The 24,333-nt window shown below is 37.0% G+C and overlaps 2 protein-coding genes across 3 annotated transcripts; both read left to right on the top strand.

Annotated features, from left to right (window-relative positions):
• Nucleotides 1–2,184: 2,184 nt before the first annotated feature.
• LOC137956479 (UPF0613 protein PB24D3.06c-like) lies at nucleotides 2,185–13,924 on the top strand. Of its 2 annotated transcripts, XM_068803999.1 has the most exons (10): nucleotides 2,185–2,463; nucleotides 2,562–3,041; nucleotides 4,415–4,491; nucleotides 5,095–5,200; nucleotides 11,911–12,003; nucleotides 12,099–12,164; nucleotides 12,320–12,465; nucleotides 12,603–12,711; nucleotides 13,202–13,266; nucleotides 13,355–13,924. In XM_068803999.1, the coding sequence occupies exons 2-10, from the start codon at nucleotides 2,841–2,843 to the stop codon at nucleotides 13,500–13,502; spliced, it is 1,011 nt and encodes a 336-aa protein (XP_068660100.1). In that variant the 5' UTR covers nucleotides 2,185–2,463; nucleotides 2,562–2,840; the 3' UTR covers nucleotides 13,503–13,924. The 2 variants fall into 2 exon arrangements, with proteins under 2 accessions (XP_068660100.1, XP_068660101.1); XM_068804000.1 differs by lacking the exon at nucleotides 2,185–2,463 and having other exon boundaries at nucleotides 2,534–3,041.
• A 3,265-nt stretch (nucleotides 13,925–17,189) lies between these two features.
• Nucleotides 17,190–24,050, top strand: LOC137955281 (DUF21 domain-containing protein At4g14240-like). Its single transcript, XM_068802150.1, has 13 exons — nucleotides 17,190–17,742; nucleotides 18,924–19,000; nucleotides 19,289–19,372; nucleotides 19,495–19,608; nucleotides 20,777–20,863; nucleotides 20,942–21,013; nucleotides 21,587–21,654; nucleotides 22,342–22,429; nucleotides 22,678–22,751; nucleotides 22,832–23,207; nucleotides 23,299–23,345; nucleotides 23,518–23,593; nucleotides 23,742–24,050. The coding sequence occupies exons 1-13, from the start codon at nucleotides 17,496–17,498 to the stop codon at nucleotides 23,850–23,852; spliced, it is 1,521 nt and encodes a 506-aa protein (XP_068658251.1). The 5' UTR covers nucleotides 17,190–17,495; the 3' UTR covers nucleotides 23,853–24,050.
• The last annotated feature ends 283 nt before the right edge of the window (nucleotides 24,051–24,333 follow it).

The following is a 24,333-nucleotide window of genomic DNA, read 5'->3' as shown; positions in this document are numbered from 1 at the left end:
AATAACATATCTACTTTAGTTATCGAGTTGGGATTATTCTTCAACGAATTGTACTAACAAACACTGAAGGTTGATACCGCATGAGGGATTACTTTGTGAGGTAGTACAATATCAATAAATGTACATGTAAATTGTCATCTATTTTGTCCACCTTAGTATGGTATATATCAGTTTTCGTGCTAATACACGAAATATAAATAGGCATGTTTGCAAATTGAAAATATTGGTACAAAATATGGCTCATCATGAAGGTTCATCCAAGCAAGGAAACATTGAAGTTTTGCTCCATGTACTTGGATGGAGTTGAAACTAGATTCAACTAATGGATTATAATTATAATGAAGTCGTTGATTACCTCAAAGATAAAACATTGATTTTTTACACACTGCTTGTGAGATCAGCGAAAGAAACGAAATAAGTGTTTACCAATTGGTTTAAACGCAATGTTAATTGTAAAAAGAATTGAATTGAAGTGAGATTATACCGTTTCATTTACTCAGGCAAAAACAGGGGAACATTGATTCCTACGTATTTTGCGAATCATCAACTTTCGTCGCGCGTTGTTTCTCCCCCTCCGAAACGAAAAATTTGTCCTCATTTGCTGTTCTCCTCTCCCTCTCCCTCGGCCTTCGTCTCCCGACGATTTTTTGCCCCATCTTCTTCCTCTCGTCTTCGCTCTCTCTGCTACCTCTTGACCTCCGTCGCAGAGCCTCTCAGCCTCCTGACTTCTCTTCTCTCTCGGCCTCCCTTTCTTCTCCCCCGCCCGTCGGTCTTCCTCCCTTTCCTCTCCCTCTAGACCTCCGTCGCAGAGCACGGGAGGCTGACCTTCTGTCGCAAAGCCCCTGTGCCTCCCTCTTTTCTCTCTCTCGGCATACTGTCGGAGCGTCGCCACCGTGGCCATTGCCTGTTGGCCCGCCGCTGAGGAAGACGAAGACGATATTTAATTTTTCCTAAGTTAGGAAAAATTAAACCATCGTCATAATTGGTTTAATTATCCAATTAATTAAACCATTATTTTTTCATTTTTTTTTAATACATTATTAATTAAGAATATGTAAAATATATATTATGTTATTGATAAAATAATATATTTATTTATTTATTATGTATTTTTTATTTTGTATTAAAATAGTGAGTTTTAATGTTAAACTATATCTTATGTTATTACAAAATAATTTATTTATTTATTATATTCACTTATGTTATTTTTAACTTTTTTATTTATTTTAAATAGTTTATTCTAGTCACACATAATTAGTATATTAATTTATAATAAACTGTAATCATTAATTGGTTTAATTATCCAATTTCTATAATTAATTAAACCATTAGGTTTATTTATTATATTCTCTTATGTTATTTTTTAATTTTTTTATTAATTTTGTATAATTTATTCTAGTCACACGTAACTATTGTTTTAATTTATAATAAACTATAACCATTAAGTAATATAATATAGTTTTTCATTAATTAGGATATTAATATATTCTAATACTACACGTTAAATCACTTATAAGTATAATAACCACGTTTATTTTGGTTAATTATATGTTTAGGTATATGTTCTATTTAAGTATATTATAAAAGGTTACTACTCATTCTCTTCTTTATATCATATTTTTCATTTGGGGCACTAAAACTAGAATCTATTTTCCAACCACTTGAACTCGTCTACACTAACACCCAAAGATGAGTTGAAGTTGAATCAATTCATTTCACTTCAATTCAAGTTCATTGTGGACTTAGATTCTAAGTAAGTGGAGTTGTTGTATCAATAATTGGTTCCACATATTGATATTAGTGAAAAATTTGGCACAAAGTAAAAACAGGTCTAGCACAATATGTCCAATAGACAATTATGTCCAATAGACAATTAAAATGGAAAACATGCTAACCACACAAAAGATTTTGAATAGAACACTAGAGATTACAAGCAAAGCTTTGATCTCATTAACATTTGATTTTCAGAAGTTATTCAAAACAATTTACGGATTGATTTCACGAGTAATACTTTTTTCAGTACAAAAAATGTGTCGGTCAGAGATTTAACCAGAAGAGAAAAAGGAGGTGATTGGTCCCATATTCAAATGTTGTCATATGATTTGATTTCCATGAACAATTTTGATGGGTTTAATGACTAGACTTTATGTTCTTGTTCAGGAAACAATTTGATTGTTGCCAGCGACGTTTTAAACGTCTAATATGAGAATTCATGGAGGAAGAACAGGGTTATGGCAGAGCTCCTACTTGTTTCAAGATCGGTTTTAGAATTCAATAGAATCTCGAGTATTTTATGGATATGCAGAATTTTAGTAGAACCAATAATTTATGCTTTTGTTTACAGGAGAGTTAACTCCTTAACGGCTCTGTGATTAGTAATTTAGTACCGACTTCTCACGATCTTTGAACCAGTCAAGCTCAGAGACTCTGAACCACATCTTGGCATGCTCACAAGTTTACCTAGTAATGTTTCAGTAAACTTTTCAATTTTTTGTAAGACGTTGTTTCCTGTAACTTTGGAATGTTGTTTCAAGTTTCAACACTCGATCGCTGCTTTGCAGATTTCACATCCCAGTTGTCGTCGTCGTCGATCCTAGACTCCTAGGATTAGACCTCTGGCCTCTACAACTGCGGCAAAACCAAAAAAGAGGAGAACAATCGTGACCAGTTTACGGCAATTCAGCGGACGTCAGCCTTGGCAGGCCTGGGCGCCAGACAGTGAATAGCGGAAACGAAGAGAACGAATAGGCTCCCTGATTTGCATTTTGCATTAGCTTACTGCTTCCATCTTAAACCTTAACAACCCTAGTTGTGCTTATGGATGAGCTGGGATATCTACAATGACGTCCTCTCCTTCTTCATCCTCGTTATCTTCACTATCGTCCTTGTCATGGTTCTCGGGAATAGTTCGGGTACGCAACTGTGAACCCGGTACACCTAGAACTCAGGCGACTCCGATCGCTGGAGATAGAATTGGCTCCGTCAATTCAAAGGATCAGATGAATGGAGTTCTATTCAAGTATGGGCCAAAACCGGCGCAGGTAGAGTATTACTTATCTTGTGCTGTTGTTTTGATTTAAAACTATGAGTTAGCTCAAATATATGTCTCTTGTATTTATATTATCGAGTAGCCTTGTACTGTGAATGCGAATCACCTGAATAAATGTACTTGTTTGCTATTTTCTGTACCAAATAGTTGGCAAATTGTGATTTATTATCTTTTTTGATACTGCATTGTGTTTAATATCTCGTCCACGAGGAAGACTTCCTCCTAAAGGGCAATTTGAACAAAAAGAATCAGAATAGTTATGTACATGAGGAGAAAGAAACTGATCACTCTCCCTCTCTTGTCTGTGTCTGTATTTATGATGGTAATCAGAATTTTTGGTAGTGTAAAATGGTCACCAGAATTTTTGGTAGTGTAAAATGGTCACCAGAATTTTTGGTAATGTAAAATGGTCACCAATCTATAGTCTCACACCGGTTCAGGTTTAAAAAAGTAACTGTCCTTATTAGTTGCGAAAATACCTAATTTCAATTAGTTATTTGTGATAGACGTAGATCCAATTTAATATGGTATCAGGGTCAACTTAAGCCCAAATTTGTGTTTGATGTAGCCTCTAATGGTTCTCCACATCTCAGGCCAGCTGTCTGGAAGTAAGAGTTTTTGTACAAGAGAATCCCTATTAGGTCTAGATTTGAAAAGATTTTTGCTTATTAGATGGAAGAGGCCTCTGAAATTGGGCTTGTCAAGTTTTAGTTAGAGCCTGAAAAGATTGCACCTTGTTTAAGACCAATTTTACATGTATATTTCATCTTTTTTTTTTTTTTGGTTAATTTTTTCTTGTGTTTGCATCTTTCTTTCTAAAAGGAATGGAAGACTAGAGTTGCTTCAGTGATGTGGAATGTTTGTCTCTGATCTTTTCTTGTTCCTTGCTTCTCTTGCACTTCAGTTGTTTCTGATTATGCAAGAGTTTGTAATGGTATGCCTGGACGTGCTAAGAGTTGAGTGGATTTGTTCTTCCTTCACATTCTTGGATACACTTGAAGATTCTTTTCTTTTCTTCTTTGAAAAATTATTGACCCATTTGTTTAAAAAAGAATCAATAGAGAGAACGATCATTAAAGTATAACAGATGTTGATTATAACTCATCATAGTTATGTACATAATGCATTCCTCTAACTATTTTACTGTTGTACAAAGGAATAGTTAAACTTGACAAGTTAAAGAATCTGACTGACCCATTGACTAATTTTGACTGCTTATACTTTTGTACTTGACCTAGAGAGAACATATTAAGGCTTTGCTGTTGATTTTGCATGGTTTCATCATGTCATTTGTTAAAGCATTATTCAGCTATTTACAGTTGGATGTTATGTCCCTTGTCATATTCTAAATGGTTCAGATTGCAGGTTGTGTTTCGAACTGGATGCTTCCAGCAACAAGTCATATTTATTGGTGGATTAACTGATGGTTTTTTAGCAACTGAGTAAGTTAAAACATGCTGTTGTTTGGTTCTTTCTTTGTCATGATCTTTTTTTTTTTTTTTTTGTATCTTATAATTGTATCTAGTTATCTTTGACAACTCTTCAAGTCTTTGAGAAATATTAGTTCCTTTTATTGCCATCCTGTCATTTTCCTTGTACATATATATACATGCATAATACATACATACATATTTATATAGTTCCAGAATTTCTGATATCATTTTGTTGGCCTTTTCTGAGTAATATGGTTGCCTTAACTTTTCAAATATCTGGTTATATACTCTTCCAAAATTGATTAACAACCCTAGTAGGTTTGTAGCCATCTGATTCTGTTATATGCGACAGAGTAGCTTGTTAATTTTGAACCTATCTGGTTCAAATCTTGGTAGTTCAATTCTAAGATGTTGTCTTGTAGCAAACCCACACTTCTGAGGACCATATTAAGCTAGCTTTGTCCATGGTGATGATACCTTATTGGGACTGGCACTTCCCCCTCTTTACAAATAAGTCTTATGAAGGAATATTGTACTACTAATAATACATTTGGTTGTTATCATTTTATGATGGTATTGCTATCACCTTAACCATTGCCCATCCTTCCTCAGGTATTTAGAGCATCTTTCAGCTGCTTTAGAAAATGAAAAGTGGTCCCTGGTGCAACCTTTGTTATCCTCTTCTTATTCTGGATATGGGATCTCCAGTTTGCAGCAAGTAAATTTCTTTTCTCTGAAACTTGAATGATTGGTTACTGTTGCCGCTTCCTGCAAGAATCTCTTTAATAAATCTTTAACTGGAGATACCTTTTGGTTTTTTATTAACAATATGTGCATGTTACCTTTGTACTTTATAAAGGAAGACGCACAATTTCCATGGGAGAAAAAATGATTATGAGCTTAATTTACTAGTGAAGAGATCCAGTATGAGATCCATATGTAAAAACCCAGGTGTTAGTTAAACACTGTGCTTTTACTAGATGAATAATTATTACTTTGTAATGTAAATTAAGTACAATAGAAAGAGATAGCAGCATGTTAGGGGCAGCATTTGACCTGTAATTCTCTTTAACTATCACTTAAGTTACAATTAAGAGAATTCTCATAATACCCCCTTCTCAGTAATACCTTATTCCTTACTACTCCAAATACAGAAAGACCAGAATTACTCCTAACACTTTTCTAATGAACCTAAGTGAGAAGGAATCTAAATACTTAACTACTCATAATTACAAGGACCAAAATGCTTTTGAGCTACATATTATTTGACACTCTCCTTCAAGCTGGCTACAAATATCTAGCATACCCAGCTTATTACAATGAATCTCAAACTCCAGTTTACACAAAGCTTTAGTAAACAAATCTCTGAGATGGTCTGTTGATCGAACATATAGAGTGCAAATCTCCCATTCATGATTGCATCTTTGATGAATTAGCGATCAACATCAATGTGCTTAGTGCGTTCATGAAAAACAAAATTACCGCAATGAGACGCTTGATTATATCACACCCCATAGAAATAGGTTCTTTAATTTCAAATCCAAACTAAACCATTAGAGATTTCACCCATAGCCAAATAGTTGTGCTACTACTCTATATTCAACTTCAACACTTGAACAGGCCACTACATTTTGCTTTTTACTCCTCCATATTATTAGATTTTTTGAGTAGGAAAAAGTCCCACATGGAAAAATTAGAAGAAAAGTTAATGGTTTATAAGGTTGAGGAATAGGCCTCTAAGTGACTAGTCATTTTGGGATAGAACTGGGCTCAACTCAAAAACTCAACATGGTATTAGTACAGTGTGGGCTACGGCCCAATTTGTGCTCCCTAGGTAATTTGTGTGTTATGGGCTCCATAAGATAGGAGTCTGTGTGACATGGGACGAGCGTCGGGAAGGGAAAATAGAAGAAGGATGAGAAGAAGAAAGGAAGAGAGAAGGAAGAAAGAGAGAGAGAGAGAAGGAAGACAAGAGACCAGCGGGAGGAGAAAAAAACTTTAATGCATCCAATGATCTCCACTAATCCGATTACAACCCTTTAAATAAGAAACAAAACTGAAGTTCAAAATTCAAATAAGCGAGATAAATCCTATATGATGAATCTCATAAAATCAGGAAAAAGGGATAAACCACTATCTGATAAATCCCATAAAATCAGGATAAATAAAAACGAAAATAAAATTAAATAAATTACAAATTTATGGGGCGGTGGGTCTCGGTGGGGTCTGACGTCTCCGAGTATAGACTCGGGTGACTGGTGGCACACTGGTGTCCCCACCAACTCTCCCGGGGTAGCCAAATCTCAACCAATGTCGATTGTAGCTCCTGGAGGCTCTGATAATACTTGAATAAATCTGGATCCAACTGTTGTAGTATCTCGTAAGAAATCCAAGTGTTGTCTGAATCTAGATGCCCTGCCCAACATACTAAGAAATTCTAAACTGCACCATTCCTAGTAAAAACCACTTATTCATCTAAAATAGCATCAATATGATCTTTTTATGCTCACACTACGGGTAATGGAGCCAAAGCGATATCAAGTGAGGAAGAAGGGAGTGTGTCAAGGGATGGGGTGGAGTTAGAAGGTAAGGAAAAATGGTCATCCTGAATGGTGGGGTTGCCCCTATATGCCTTAAAATCTTCTATGTTAAAAGTGGAGCTAATGCCCGAATCTGATGGCAAATCTACAACATAAGCATTTTGACCAACCATTTTTCAGGATTTTAAAAGGTCATGCACTACGAGATTGCAACTTTCAAGCGGGTCCAGTAGGAAACCACTCAGGCTTAATCCGAATCATGACATAGTCACCCACGTTAAATTGTTTATGATGTTCATGTATATCGGCCTGAAGTTTGTATTGGGAATTACTTGTTTGGAGTTGTTTAGTGATTTCAAAATGCAAGTCTTGAATTCTATGTGCAAATTTTGTAGTTGTCTTTGAAACCCTAGCATGAGGTGACACAGGTATGAGATCTAAAGGTTCCCTAGGTTGATAACCGTGGGCAACCTGGAATGGGCTCATGCCGATGGACCTGTTGACTAAATGATTGTAAGCAAACTGTGCTATTGGGAGAACCAGATCCCAAGTGCGGTGGTGCTCTCCTACGATGCAATGAAGGTGATTTCCCAAGTTTCAACTAACAACTTCGGTTTGACTATCTGTTTGAGGGTAGTAGGCAGTAGAAAATTTCAATTTTGTACCCATCAGATGCCAAAGATTTTTCCTAAAATAGCTCATAAAACGGACATTCCTATCAGATAAAATGGTTTGAGGAAGACCATATAGCTTGACGATCTCGTTAAAGAAAAGTCGAGCGATTTTCAAGGCGTTATATGTTTTACTGCAAGGGATAAAATGTGCCATCTTGGAAAAACGGTTTACCATGACACAGATGGAGTCGTGCTCTTGAAAAGTACATGAGAGGCGTAAAACGAAGTCTATTCTGAGGTCTTACAAGGGACATGTAGGGATTGGTGGGGGAGTATATAGCCCAATGTTGTGTTTAGTATGTTTGGCTAATTGACATGTCCTACATTGTCCTACTAACTTGGCCACATCCCTTTTTAAACTAGGCCAGTAAAATCGACACTCGATTTCTAGGATGGTCTTATTTTGCCCAAAATGTCCCCTTAGTCCCCTACATTAGTTTCCCAAATTGAGAAGTCTAGGATAGATGTGTTGCAAACACAACTTGTTAGACCGAAATAGATAATCACCCTGGATGTGGTAATCCTCAATGGTACGATGTGGTCCCTCTCCCAGTTCAGTATAAATGCTCCCAAAGTCGAGATATGAGGGATACTCGTGTATGAACTTCTCATATCCAATAATGTGAATGCTCATGGCGGACAACAAGCTTGTTCAACGACTTAGAGCATCAACCACCTTATTTTCACCACCTGATTTATGCTTCAGAACAAAAGAGTATCCCTGTAGGTACTCGATCCATCGACGATGCCTATGATTAAGTTTTTTTTTATGAGAGTTGAGATAGTGAAGGGCCTCATGGTTAGAGTATAGTACAACTTCTTGTGGAAGTTGGTATTGATGCTAGTAATGTAAGGCTTGAACGACTGCATAGAACTCCTTATTGTAGGTGGAGTACTTTTATTTAGAGACATTAAGTTTTTCACTGAAATACGCAACGGGATGTCGCTCTTGATTAAGTACACCTCTTATGCCTATGCCCGATGCATCACAATCTACCTCAAACACCTTAAAGAAGTCAGGTAATCTCATGACAGGTGCCTCGGTCATAGGCTTCTTGATTTCTTGAAAAGCATGAGAGGCAGCTTTCGACCACGAAAATTTTCCTTCTTCATGCAATCCATGATCGGGGACATGATGGTGCTGAATCCCTTACTAAATTGTCAATAGAAAGTGGCAAGACCATGGAAACTGTGTACCTCGTGGAGAGTAGATGGCTTTGGCCACTTGACGATGGCTTTCACTTTCTGGGGGTCAGCAGTGATGCCTACAGAAGTTACTACAAAACCCAAAAAAGCCAGTTGATCAATCAGGAAGGAGCATTTATGGAGATTAGCATAAAGTTTTTCCTTCTGGAGCATGTGGCAAACTACCCGAAGGTGTTCTAGGTGTTGGTCTTTGGTCTGGCTATGAATGAAGATGTCATTAAAATAGACCACCAAAAATTTGCCATGAAATAGTTGAAGCATCTGTGTCATCATGTGCATAAAAGTGTTGGGTGCATTCGACAGTCCAAATGGCATAACCATCCATTCATACAACCCCTCTTTTGTGTTTTAAAGCCTGTTTTCCATTCATCTCCCCGGTGGACCCTAATCTAGCGGTAACCACTTTTAAGGTCGATTTTATAAAATATAGTGGCACCCATCAAGATATCTATCATATCATCAGAATAAAAAATTTATACTTTTATGGTGATTTTGTTGATGACCCTGTTGTCCACACACATGCATCAAGTGCCATCCTTCTTAGTTGTGAGTAGGGCTGGTACTGCACAAAGGCTTAAACTCTCCTTGATGAATCCCTTTTGGAGGAGTTCATTCACTTGTCGTTGTAATTCTCCATGTTCAGCAGGATTCATTTGATAATGCAATAGATTTGACAGGGAGGCTCCTGTTACAAAATCTATGGCATGCTGTGATGCGAACAAAGGTTGGTTTTACGCTGTTATATTGTGGGACCCACCATGAAGTCACAAGCTAGTGGGACCCACCATGAGGACGTGGGCTAGATTTACTCTACTACAATGTGGGACTGACCATGGTGGCACAAGCTGGTGGTTAGAAGATCTCGTGGGACACACAAGGATATCCACGAGTTGGCAACTTATCCTAGAAGGGCATGTGGTTAGAAGATCTCATGGAATCCACAAGGATATCCACGAGTTGGCAACTTATCTTAGAAGATCTCGTGGAATCCACAAGGATATCCACAAGTTGGCAACTTATCCTAGAAGATCACGTAAGAATTATATTAGGCTTCTATTTACGTCAAGTTACCTTAAGTTTCTTTAATTGAATCTAATTAGGGGAAGGAATTTATTCTACCTAGATTCTACCATGTCCTCCATTATAAATAGAGGACTTATACACGGATTTTAAAATCTTTGATTTTATTCATAATTGAGAGTTATTATTCTTGAGTTCTTGAAGGAACTTTTCGAACTTATCAGGGTTTTTCTTGTGGCGTTCAAACGACTTATCAAACGGATTTTCCATCCCTGTTTGTGGCGTCTTCACCATACCAAGGTTCTTGCTTGCTAAACAACGGGTTACGGTTTTCCATCAAACTTGAAAGGTCTTGGGGACGATTACCAAATTTGGTATCGGGTGACTAAATTAATGTTCCACAAGAATTTACTTATGAGAAATAAGTCCAAGTTGAGCAGTTTAGCTGTTGACGCAGAAAACAAGAGACAAGAAACTGACTCGGGCAGGAAAAAAAAGTGACACAGCCAGCAGATGTAAAGATGGCAGCCTTAGGTAGTAGCAACCCTCTTGCAGGTATTTAGGATCACAGGGAGGGCGGGAAGCAGGCAGGCAGTTAAACATTACCATTTAAGAATTGGTTGGCGTTCAAGCCAATACCTAAGGGTTCAAACAGTCATAACGCAACCTGGAGGTTGCCACAGGCAGGAAGAAGACCAGAAAATCCTGTGCAGTTCAGGAGGAAGAAGAAAGAGGGAAAAGGAAAAGAAAATTTGAGAGAAGAAAGGGATTAGATGGCACCTAATTCAATCGAAATCTGTTCTGATACTGTTTAGAGTGAGGAAAGTTGCAAGAAGAAGAAGTGTGTAAAGTCAGAGCCAAGAAGAAGGCTCTCGATTTATCATTAACTTCAGCAGTTGTCCCTTACACTAATATTATATTCAGAAATACTTCAGAATGACAATAATGGCCCAGATATTAGAGACTTAATCAACTCAAAAACTGACTAAATTACCCTTAAAAAACAAGACAAGTAAAAACACTGATAATTAAAGACTTGCCCCATACCTTAAAAGTACTCGAAAATCGCAATATCAAAATGGCCCTGGGCTACATATTATTTTACAATAATTTAGTTGGGTTTATAAATGCATCTGAAGATGGACTAACATGATCTTTCATCCTTTTATTGTTTCGGTCTTTGTATTTGTTCAAGGATCAGAGGACATCAGTAAATTTCATTGTTTAAATTGAAGAAGTCTTTCAACCATCACAAAGGTTTTACGCTGTTTATTGATGTATGCCCTATCTCTTGCTAAGAAAAGACACTTTTAAAGTATACCCTATCTCTTTTGGCGATTTAGGATTGTTCATATTGAAGGAATATGAGTTTGAGCAGGATGTAACATGTACAGTAAATTTTCATGGCTAAGGTGAAAATTAGCATTTAGAGTGCTCAGAAAGTTGAATACTGAATTGTACAAGACTACTATTACATTGGCCATGCCTTCTACCATCAGAATGTTTAACTGAAACATTATCTAGAAAATATGAAGATAGGAGAGATGAGACTGTTGAGATTTATGACAGAACTATATATGCAATGCCTAAAATGAATGTGTTAAAAAATGCCTAACACTGGTGGAGGGGGAAATAAGAGAGCCCTGAGCCCTTCAAGAATAGTTTGAATATGTTCTGCATGTACCGAATAGAGTGCCAATGAGAAGTTCTAGGCATGATGGTCTATAGACAATGAAATTGACAAGCACCATGAATGAATCTAATGAAAGAATTGAAGATGGTTAGCGAATGAAAGAGTTGAAGATGGTTAGCTAATGAAAGAGCAGAACTGAAGAGGATTATTGTAACCACATAACATAATCAGGTTGAGGTTTTGTTAGTTATGATGAATATAATTCTGGTCATGTACATGCTGTAGTTGCATCTATTTCTTTAGTAATTCTAACACCGTTGTATGCTGTTAATTGTTTACATTATTTGTCTCGAAGGATGCGTCAGAGCTTGATCAGCTGATTGACTATCTGATCAATAAGGAAAACTCAGAAGGTGTGGTACTCCTGGGTCATAGTACTGGTTGTCAGGTACTTCATGCTGGTCTGAAGTCCAGTTGATGAGTGGTTTTTAAGTTCTTTGGTGCTAGTTTTGTTTTTGACATATTCAGTTGGATCATTAACAGGATATTGTGCACTATATGCATACAAGTGCTGCATGCTCTAGAGCAGTTCGTGCAGCTATCTTACAGGTACTTGCAATTGAAACTTGTTCTCTTTCCTCTCTAAGGTGGAACTAAAGTAGGATATGCTTATGTATGTTTGCTTCCTGAGTAATAGAAGCAACTGGTTTCTGATTGAAAATAAATAAACTGATAAAAGCCTCTTTACTGGTCTGACTCTCTAGGCTCCAGTGAGTGATCGAGAGTACAGAGCGACCCTTCCAGAAACAGCTGCAATGATAAATTTGGCATCAACCATGGTAAATGAAGGCCGAGGGATGGAGTTAATGCCTAGGGAAGCAAATCCAGATGCTCCAATTACAGCATACAGGTTGGTGCTGCAGATAGCTCTTTATATTGAATCCACTGTAGTTGACTTTGATCATCCAGTTGCTTTGCAGTGTTGATCACCTTTCAGAATGTTGGTATTTGGTATTTCTTTTCTTACTAAATATGAATACCTAATAGGTACCACTCTCTTTGTGACTGTACGGGTGATGATGATATGTTCAGTTCAGATCTGACTGATGACCAGCTGAGATTGCGGCTTGGGCATATGTCAAACACACCTTGCCAGGTAAAGCAAGACTATATGTTTTGAGCTCGAATCAATAGAAGAGGGTCCAAATATTATTAGTCGGAAGTTAGTTTTATGCATTAAACTAGTTATCATATCACGATTAGGCCTCATCTAACATGCTGTGAAGATGTCATCTTCTTCTTTTTTCAAATCAGGACATTGAATAAAGCTGCAATTTTGGCCGAAGACTTGTACCCAACTCATATGATAGTCAGCAATGAGATAATTGGATTGCTATTGTCTTTTATAACATTCAAGTGAGAGTCAGTAAAAGTACTTTTGGTTAGTTTTGCAATTGTTTTACATGGTTGAGAACGTATGTTGCTTAAATCAACTTGTTTAGTCATGATCCAGATCTATTTACAGTTATCTTCAAACTTTATGATGGCATTTTACTTGGCTGAGATCACATTGCCTACTGCGGGAATTACCTATTGGTGTTGGTCTATTGAACTCCTGATTGCTGCATGTAATTGTGTAAAAACAGGTGATCTTTTCAATGGCGGACGAGTATGTGCCCGAGTATGTTGATAAAAAGGCATTGGTTGACAGGTAAGACTTCTTCCTCCAAGTAAATTTTGCCCCAGTTTCGCGCAAGCCTTCTGTTTCTGTAATTATGTGATTGGGATTCATTGTGCAGACTTTGCAAAGCATTGGGAGGAGCGGAGAAAGTTGAGATTGAATGGGGTAACCATTCTCTTTCTAATCGAGTCCAGGAAGCTGTCCAGGCCATTATTGATTTTGTTAAGAGAGAAGGACCCAAAGGGTGGGATGACCCCTGGAACTAGTATGACATTATAAGTCCTTTATGTTAAATTTATTCATTTCTGCTTTGTCCAATCATGTGATATTGTGATATAGATGTTCTCTCTCATTTGTTTTCTTTTTTTATTTGAAATGTGCTGCTTCTGAATTAGTTTATATTTTCCGGATCAAAGAGTTCACCCTCATTGATAGTAGCCATGAAAAATTTGAAGTGACACAGTTAAATTCAGTCTGGTTTAGATTCAACCTATCCCATTCAGTGACTGGGGGGGTCTCCGGCGGCTATCACGACAAAAGTTGAGGGCAGGTACCTGGTTTTGTCCTCTTCCTCATTTTTATTTGGGCCATGATGGTATAGTCTCTGTTACCAAGATAAAAAAATTATGTCCTATGCATGTAATTTGAAAGTTGGATTATACTCTATTACACCTCTCTTTTGAATCAATTTTATTTTGGGTTAATTACCTCTATATTCCCCAAATTTTGGCACAAAAAAAAAGTGTTCAAGTAGTTATAGACCCTAATAATATCATTGAAATTATTTATGTGCCCTTTCGATTAATAGAACGTGACATTCCCCATAAAAATTGAAGAACAATAGAGGTTCTCATCTTGTGGGACTCATTGCTGGGGTACACTCATTGTAGGGGGTCAATGAGTGTTGATCATATTTGAACAAGTGAACATTACTAATAGTTGTCTCAAGTGCATCCACAAGCACAACCTAAAGACTTCCACGTTGACAGAAAATGCATAGTGAGCAATTTTAAGAGTAAAAACACAGTCACTTTTGTTAGGCAGATAAGAGAAGGGAAAAGTGGATTAAAAGTTTCTTCCACTGTTCAATTGCCCAATGGATGGGTGGAGGCAATGACTGCAGGCGGCGTTGCTGATGATTATGACATTTTGATTACGCTCACGCTCTCATCTAAAATCGCCTACTTGTATTGAATTTCAAAAGGGGGATCTGCCTGCAGGCTTTTCTCTGAACCCACCTTGGCATTTACCATTAATTTTTACTTCCTCTGAGCAAGAGTTCAGCACTTACAACTAGGGGTGGCTTCGAGCCGAGCCGGTTCGCGAACCGGCTCGGTTCGATTCGTCATTTTTCGAACTCGAGCCGAGCTCGAACACCGAAATCGGCTCGTTTACCTTAACGAGCCGAGCTCGACCGAAGCTAGATTCGGTTCGTTGGCTCGCGAGCCGGTTCGAAATGAGTCGGATCGGCATGAATCGGTGTGGGATCGCGAGCGAGCGGGGGAGCGGGAGCGGGAGCGAGAGCGAGGGGGGGAAAAATTCCCCCCCCCCCCCCCCCCCCCCCCCTCGTCACCGCCGACCCCTCCCATCGGTTGTTGTCGCCGCCTCTACCGCCGTCGTAGCTGTTCTCCGGCGTCTATACCGCCGTCGCAGCTGCTCGCCAGCCGCCTCTGTGTCCGTCCGTTCGATTTCTTCCTCTCCTCGCCGTCGCCTCTGTTTCCGTCGCCGTCGCTTCCGTCACCGCCGATTCCGTCGCCGCCGACTCCGTCGTGGCCGTCATCTCCGACGATAAATCCTCCCCGGCGCCGTAAGCCCCTTCCCTCGGGGTCGTTTCGGCGGAAAACCAGAACAAGGGAGAAATAATCTCCCCCTTCCTCGCGAGAAGATGATCTCGCACGTGCGAGATCATAAAATTAAAAAAAAACTTTTTCCTCTGGAAAAATTAAAAATAAATTTTATAGAAATAATTTTCTATAAACTATTAGTGTCTCATGTTTTTTTAAACACTTTTCTAATTGAAATTTTTTATTAAAAATCATATAATTTTCAAAGTAAGATTTTTTGTACCAAAATGGGGTAGAAAACTGTATAGAAAATTTTTGAATAAGTATTTAACAGTTGATGCTGTAATACTTTTAGCATGAAATAATTTTCATTACAATTTTATGTTTGATATTTTATTTAATTAAAAATTTATCGATAAGTATAATAATATATTAGATTGATTATTAATTTTTATTTATTTCCCTAGAAGAGACAATAAAAGGTCCATTTAACTTTCCTAAGAAAATTTTAAAATATTTCCTATAATTTTCTAATAAGTCACTAATAGTAATAAGATTTTATTTAAAGGTTTTTTTGGGAATATGTATCATAGGAAAAATATTTTTAGTTTTTCCTAGAATATAAATTTTTATCTAGGGGCACTAAGGAGGCCATAATAAATTATGACCAAATTCAAAAATTACAAAACAAGCTAGACAACAATTGGAGTAAAAAATATTAATATTGGTGCATTTTAATCCATTATTGAAATTCAATCCTGAACCTCCCCTATCATTATATTTCTTAAAAATGTATGCATAATTTTATATATAATTTATTCAAAGCCACCCCTACGTGCGAGATCATAAACAAGGAAAAAAAAAAACTCTTTGTCCCTTCCTCATGGCTCTTAAATAAATTGAAAAGATATTTTAGTAGAAATACGTTTCCAGAGACTAGTTTTTTCAATAAATGTTGAAAAAACATTTTTAATAGAAATATAGGGACCATTAGTGCCTCGTATTTTTTCAAAATATTTTTCTAATTATAAATTCTTTTTAAAAAATCCTATAATTTTTCAAGTAAGATTTTCTTGCCAAGATGGTTAAGAAAACCATATAGAAAAAATTTGAATAAGTATTTGACAGTTGATGATATAATACTTTGAGCATGAGGCAATTTTCATAGTAATTTTGTGTTTGACATTTTATGTGATTAAAATTTTATCGATAAGTATAATAATATATTAGATTAATTATTAATTTTTATTTATTTCCTTAGAAAAGGCAATAAGAGGTCCATTTAATTTTCCTAAGAAAAATTTAAAATATTTCTTGTAATTTTCTAGTAAGTATGTAATAGTAATATGATTTTATTTAAAGAATTTATAGTTTTTATTTGGGTGATTGTAAATTGATAGTGATATTTTATTTTATTTTGTTGTGTTTGATTATTGTATGGAGTTTATTTATAATGTTATGCAATGTATGGAGTGTTTAGATTATTTTATGGAGTGTATAAACAATTTCATGAAGTGTTTATGGAATGTATAAACAATTTTATGGAGTGTTTATGCAGGTATTATGTATATTGATTATGCCCAATTTTAAGTAAAGGTCATGCCGAATTTTATACAAGTATTATATATATAGATTATGCTCAATTTTAAGTAGAGGTTATGCCCAATCTTATACACATATTATATATATAGGTTATGCCCAATTTTATGTAGAGGTCATGCCCAATTTTATATAAAATGTATGCATAATTTTATATACATTTTATTCGATATATATTTTTTGAAAAGTTTGAAATGTATGTTGAGGCTCGAGCTCGGTTCGAAGCTCGGCTCGAACTCGTTGGGCTCGAGCTCGATAACAATTTTAGGCTCGAGACGAGGCTCAGCTCGAAGCTCGGCTCGAAATATTTAAATCAAGCTCGACTCGAACATAGGCAGGTTCGGGCTCGGCTCAGCTCGATGCCACCCCTCTTACAACTGTCTCCAGGGACCGCTTTCCGTTTTTTGCGTGTCAATCTGGACCGTCCTGTTTCTCCTCCCTGGCAGATCTTGCTCTGTCGTCCAATTTGATTGCCCGATCCGCACACCTGGCGCGCTTATCACGAAAATGTTTTCTTTTTTTATATATATTTTTTCTCTGAAAAAGTGAGTTGAATAGTGTTGTTGGAATATGGGAGAATCAAATCAAAGCGACCTAAATTTCAGACAAATGTACGCTCCAAGATTTTGGTTTGCAGAGCAAATAATAAAGCGATAAACGCCAAAGGAGTTATGAGTCGAGGGATCTGATGTCGATCGAGGCGGGCGATGAGAAATGCTGATTCTACCCTCTCAAAAATGATAAAAACGATGATCTCTCCATCCAGCTTCTTTTTTCCTTTTTTCCTATCTTCCGCTCTGACAAACCTTTTCTGAATCTCACTCTCCGCAATTGTGAGCGCGCCCTTGTCTGGCTTTGTGTTTCGTTTTGGTATAGATGGGCTGGATAATGCCGATCACCGCCCTAACGATTTCAAAGATGTTAGCCACAACAGATTTTGCACTCCGGTCGGAGGACATCGCCTTTGGATCCTTCTGGTGGCTCACTTACGCAGGGATCTCTTGCTTTCTGGTGCTTTTTGCTGGAATTATGTCCGGGTTGACTTTGGGTTTGATGTCGCTCGGTCTCGTTGAGCTGGAGATTCTACAGCGTAGCGGTACCGCTGTTGAAAAGAAGCAGGCAGGTTCGTCATCTTTCTTGTTTTTTCACTCTCGCTTCTCATGAATTCTTCTATCGTGTCTATGGTTGCGAATATGGACTTCTGTCTTTGCTGTGGCCTCTGGTAATTACATAAGGGGTTGTCCCTTGGAAAGTTTATTCTTTTTTTTTTCTTTGGAGATTGTTGTGTTGACGAAGCTAGTTCAGCATTACATTTCAGGAATTTCGCTTGCTGAATACTCGCTGTCCTCTCTACGCGTGACTGGACGTTCGTTTTCTTATTGCTCGTTAATCAAGGATATGTAAACTAGTGATTCAGTAAATTGACAATTGCAGAGGTTTATTAGAATAAATAGGCAGGTCGTGATGATTCGTATTTCGGAGAAGATGTAGCTTTGTATTCGTGTGGATGGAGATGTTTGAAGCTGAATTTGGATGCATTGCCAGTTGGTAGTCTTGTAATTGTTATTTTCTAGACGGAAGGGTGGCAAGCGTAGATTATCTGCACGGGCTTTTAGTTTATCATCTTCTTTGAATTTTGGTTCTCTATTCTTTTTATGTTATCTGCAGTACAAATTGTTTTGACTTAAGAGCTTGCTCTTGTGTCTTTCTCCTGCTCCTCTTCTATGTTTTGTGCTGATAGGAAACAAGGGGAGAATCTTAATGTGTTTTTTGCTCAAATATCCTTAAGCACATTTTAGAAACGTAGCTTGATTGATGTAATATGTTTACTTGTGCTGGTTTTCTTGACCAGTACTATACTTTTGCATGCTAGACCCTGGTGGATGAGAATTTCCTGTTGGTATTTTCATAACTTTTATTGACACACCATATTGGAGCTCCTTCCCTTGTTCTGGCTTACTTTTACTACATGATCAAGCTCGTTACAACTTGTATTGAATATATTATCAACTTTACTTGACTGGATTGGGTTGGAAACATTAGTCAAATCTGGCCAGAGTCCCAAATAGAATTTGACTAAAATAAAAAATACAGAATTAAAATTTAAAATAGTCTGATTCTTCTCTGGGGTGATCGAACCTTTGAATTCTTAACTGATGCTTGATTGCAACTATACTGGTTGCTTATGAATTTAACAATATAAATTCTCGAAAGTGTGATAACATGATTCTCATAATTTACTTGTTGACTGTTTCTCTGCCTCAAAGTTCATTCAAGAATTTATTTTTTTTGTACCCTCTGCAGCGGCCATCTTTCCAGTTGTACAAAAACAGCACCGACTCCTTGTCACTTTGCTTCTGGGTAATGCTTGTGCCATGGAGGTACGTTTCAGTTTCATCCTGCCATCCATTAATAGTAGTTTTATCTTCAGTCTTAATTGAAATTGTGTGATGTTTTTCTGCCAAATTTCTATCTTACATAAAATGTTTTATCACTTAAACTTTACCGTCAAAAGAGAACAAATACTCTACAAATTAAAATATTACTTTTATATTAGTTCATTAATTGCATTCTATTTAACCTGAATCCTTAATGATTAAATAGCAGCATTATTTTTGTCCTCAGCTTTCTTAAGGAGCTAGTTTGACTTGATTTATTCCTGTTTGCAGGCCCTTCCCATATGTCTGGACAAGATATTCCATCCTTTTGTTGCTGTTATTTTGTCTGTAACATTTGTCCTAGCTTTTGGAGAGGTACCTGTCTTATAAGAGTAATTATTAGTCAACATTATATGCCTGAAGTTGGGTGTCTGTCACTAATCTTTTAAGACTGTACAAATAAACCATTTATTTATTTATTTATTTTCTTTCCTTAGGTTATTCCACAAGCCATTTGTACAAGATATGGACTTGCAGTCGGTGCAAATTTTGTATGGCTTGTGCGCATTTTGATGATAGTTTGCTATCCAGTTGCATATCCCATCGGAAAGGTAATCTTGTCATGAGAATTGTGTGTTTTAATATGACTATTATGGTTTTACTTGAGGCTGTTTGTGCATCTATCTCATGGATACTTGACATTATTCTTTTTCCTTTGGTATACTTGTCGCTATGTATTTTAACATGTCAAAATTCGTGCTATAGAAGTTTCTTTTGTTCCACTTGAAAGTTTTTATAGAGTGTTAGGTAACCTTAGATATGTTGCTTTTAAGTATCAAATAACATTTAGACAGCAATCACTGCTAAGCTTTCAATCTGGGACTTAATTTCCATTTTTAATTGTATTTGGTCTTATCTTGAACCGCAACTTGTCCATTACACTTAGCAAGGCGATGGGAAAGCAAAGACCAAACACTGAAATTGAAGAAATCAAATGACTATATGTTTGCATTTTAACTTGTTTATCCACCTAATTTATTGACTACATTCTTTTTGGGAGCTGAATCTCAATCCTGTGTGCATTTATTTGGAATATTACTTTAGCATTGTACAATGCTTTGATTTTCATTGGTAAAAGCTTTGCAGTAAAAAGATTAGATTGATTTCGCATTTCATGGTACCATGGTATTATTTTTTAAAAAGTTTAATTGTAAGTTGGCAGGTTATAATTGGACATTGATGAAAATTTTCTTGTTCTGTATCATGTCATTATATAGTGTATCATTTCTGTTGCAGAATTAATTTAAGAATATGTAATTTAGCTTTAACTTTAATTACATCATGTCTTCGTGAATATTTTAGCAGAAGGGCCTGAGTGCAGAAGCTCACTGGAATTTGGTACACAGTCCATTATTAGCATGATACTGGACACCTCTTGATTCCAGGGTGTGCCAGTTAAAAGATTCCCATCTTCTGAGAGCTTCCAAAACTTTCGGGGCTCTGATATGCATTGTCTTTCTCCCTGAAATCTTGTACAACTGCAAATAATTAAGTTATTGAACTCTGTTTAACTCTATTTTTCGTGTGTTTCTGTGAGCACTTTGACTTTCTGTGGGAGGTTAAAATTTAGAGATTACCATGTACAGTTGGTATTAGATGCTTACTTGCAAGTAGACATTTATCAATGACACGTGACTGTATGTTTGCAAAAGCTTTGTCTTGCTTCTGGTTATAGATAACTACTATGTTTTTACTCTTAACTGGCTGATGTGTTTGCAGCTTCTGGACTGTGTACTAGGACACAACGAATCTGCTTTATTTAGGCGAGCTCAACTAAAAGCACTCGTCTCCATCCACGGCAAAGATGTAGACCATTGTTCTATGTAGTTGGACTATCTTAACCATCTTCACTTTATTGATTCCTATCTGGTTTGTTGATTGTAGGCTGGTAAGGGTGGTGAGCTTACCCATGATGAAACAACAATAATAAGTGGGGCTCTTGATTTGACTGAAAAGGTGATACTTATAACTTTTTTTTTAAGATTATCATTAGAAAGTTGCTGGTGTTAGTGGAAATGAAATCTCTCTGTCTCTTCATTCCTGCAATGCGTTGTTATATGGGGAGCACACTCCCACTTAATTAGCTCCTGCCTCTTATTGTTTGTTTTTTTTTATTTTTTTATTTTTATCGTATCATCTGGTAGATGTTTGCCAAATCTATGTATCTTACTCATCCAGGCTTCTTTCTTATGCAATCATCATTCTCATTTTCATTTTCTTTTTCTTTTGCTTCAAAAAAATAAAAAAAGATGTGCTATTTGCTTGATATCTTCTTCTCCTTTCCTTTTAAAAAGAATGTTGCCTTTAATTTGCTTTATTTCTTATTGTGTCTGCAATGCTCTTTGAAAAGCACTTTGACAGGTTAAATTCTGGGTGTAAATATAAATAGTTTGTTTTTTTTTTTTTTTTTTGAAGAATTTAAATATAACTAGTTGATTTGTATGTTGCAGCTAATTACATTCTTTATTTACAGTAATTTTTTGAGTGTCAGAATGAATATAGTTTTCTGATATCTTTTTCAATTAATAGACTGCTGAAGAAGCTATGACGCCAATTGAATCAACATTTTCATTAGATGTCAATTCAAAACTGGACTGGTGAGTTTTGCAACATACTGGTTTGTGGTTTTTGTAGTGTTTTGGTTTCTTCTTGAGCCTTCTTACTGAGACTTGGTTATGGTTGAATATTCTAGAAACTTTCAGAACTATCTGCATATTGTAGTGCAGACATCATCAGAGCTACCTTGTTTATTGTCTGAACTTTTTACCACGGGGGGGGGGGGGGCATGCCAAACTCTGGAAATTTCATAATCTTAATTCTTAACCTATTCAATCTTTCTCATTGGAAAAAAGCATGTTTATAAGTATAAGAGATATGTATAAGAGATATGTAGTTCCCTGGTTTATTCTGGGTGGGGGGATGTGGGTGCACCAGGAAAGTAGGTTACCTAGGGAACATAAAGTGATCCATGGAGAATTCCAAGATCTATGGCTTGCACCCAAGGTAGGGCTCCATCCTGCATGTAATTGATGTGCAGTAGGGCCCACTTTGTCTACCATAACATTAAACATAACACATTTTCACAGGAATCTTTGGTCAGTTATTTTTTCCTCAAGAATTCAACTCATTAGGCTGTCTGCAAGATGCCATAGACCGGTTGTTTCAATGCCTCTCTGAAAAGATGAAGAAAAGATGGGCATTACTGTTGATATTTATTTTATTGGAAATAAAATGTTTCTTCAATGTCTTGAACAAATGCCTGTTCTATGTTTTGTTGTAAACAGGGAAGCAATTGGAAAAATTCTTGCCCGGGGCCACAGTCGGGTGCCTGTATATTCTGGAAATCCAAAAAACGTTATTGGATTACTACTTGTGAGTGTGAAAGTTTCCCTCATTTAGTTATATACATTTTTTATATTCTACACAGTATCTGGGGTAATTTTGCATGGCTCCCCCACAACATATTCCCCCTGAACTTTGTTGTGCATGATCTGGTTTTAGAGGATTTTTTCATATCATAGATTTAAGTGGGGGTCCATGCGGAACCCCCTTCCACTGCCTCAGTTTCCAGTTTTAGATATCAGTAGCAAGTCTTGATGTATGGAACAATTTCCGATTAGGTGAAAAGTCTTCTCACTGTACGTGCTGAGACAGAGACCCCAGTAAGTGCTGTTTCGATCAGGAGAATTCCTAGGTGAGATCACTGACCGTATTCAATTTTATTTTTCACAACTTCTTAGGTATAGTGTTCCTTACTTTTGTTAATCTCATCAGGGTCCCGGCAGATATGCCACTTTATGATATACTGAATGAATTTCAGAAAGGAAGCAGCCATATGGCAGCTGTGGTTAAAGGCAAGGGAAAAGGCAAGTATTGTCCATCTGCTGGTGATGGACAAAAATCTGAAGAAAACAAAGTTAAGATAAGGGACTCAACCTTGACAACTCCTTTACTTCTGGAGGAAAAACCTGATAATGTTGATCCAGATATTGAGAAGGGAGTGATAAGGCAGGCCAATGGAAACAGGCCGAACTCCGTGCCACAAAATGATTCTGCAACTAACTTGGTGTCACGTCTGACGGAGGATGTTGAAGATGGTGAAGTCATTGGTATTATCACCTTGGAGGATGTCTTTGAAGAACTCCTGCAAGTAAGGGGGTGGGGAAAGGTGTACTTGCCTGATTTTATTACCAGCTTTTCTATTTGATAACTTACTTGGTGGAGATATGCTTCATGTGCAGGAGGAAATCGTAGATGAGACAGATGAATATGTTGACGTTCACAAGAGGTAAGTGATAAGCAAGTTATTTTGATATTCGTGTGTATTAGCAAGTGCTCAGTTCAAGCGGCAGTTGTACCATCTTGGTGGGGAATGGAGTATATCACTCACCGAAGATAATTGCCCCCAAATGATTATTATGAAAGTAAAGGTTGATGATAGCATGTGGTCATTGTTGTAGGATACGAGTGGCTGCTGCGGCTGCTGCTTCTTCTATGGCAAGGGCTCCATCAATAAGGAGGTTAACTGGTCAGAAGGTAAGAGTTTGCCCGTGGTTGTGTGCTTCAGTAAACTAACAAATCAAGAAACATCTAGTCTATTAAAACGCAGTCATCTTTCTGAAGTCCTACTCAATATGAACATTGTTTTGGGAGTGTCTTAATATTCTTTTATATTTGTATTTAGGGAGCTCAGAATCGATCTGCCAATACTCCTAAGAAATCTTATGAGGAGGATAGTTTTTCAATCAAGAATCAAGTGAACCCAGGAGAACCTCTTATTGGTATCAAGAGATGATAAGGTTGAAAAGAGTACAGCAAATTATCTTCTACATCTCGATGACCCCAAGAATTTGTCTCTCCTGTTTATTATAAATGTTCATTAAAATGGTGAATGTAGCAATTGGTGGGTCTAGGCTGTAAGAGATATGACTCACCGAATTGAATTTGTTGCATATATATGTATATGTGCATATTGTCAACGGCATTCGCGACACTTGATTGGAGCAAGGAGTACCACTAAATGTGCGTGAAAAGAGGCAGCGGAGATCAGACTAATATAGAATGCAGACATTTTGGTTTTTTTCCAATTAAAATAGGGTTTTCCACTGCACAACCAAAAACGCAGGCCATCTTTAGATTGTTAGAACGAGGGCCGAAAAGGGCTGTTTCTGTATGCGAGTCATCAAATTTATTAATGACTAGACCGGTGAACTGACGCTTGTTGGATAGAAGCCATTGACTTGTCGATTATGAATATTTTAAAGAAGTTGGCATTA

Source organism: Aristolochia californica, unplaced genomic scaffold (genome assembly GCF_029961685.1).
Source record: "Aristolochia californica isolate CCGP_79_NKW_82.1479 unplaced genomic scaffold, dmAriCali1.0.hap1 SCAF_2, whole genome shotgun sequence".
Taxonomy (NCBI): domain Eukaryota; kingdom Viridiplantae; phylum Streptophyta; class Magnoliopsida; order Piperales; family Aristolochiaceae; genus Aristolochia; species Aristolochia californica.
The sequence above is the reverse complement of the archived record's forward strand: the minus strand, read 5'-3'. Positions and strand labels throughout refer to the sequence as shown.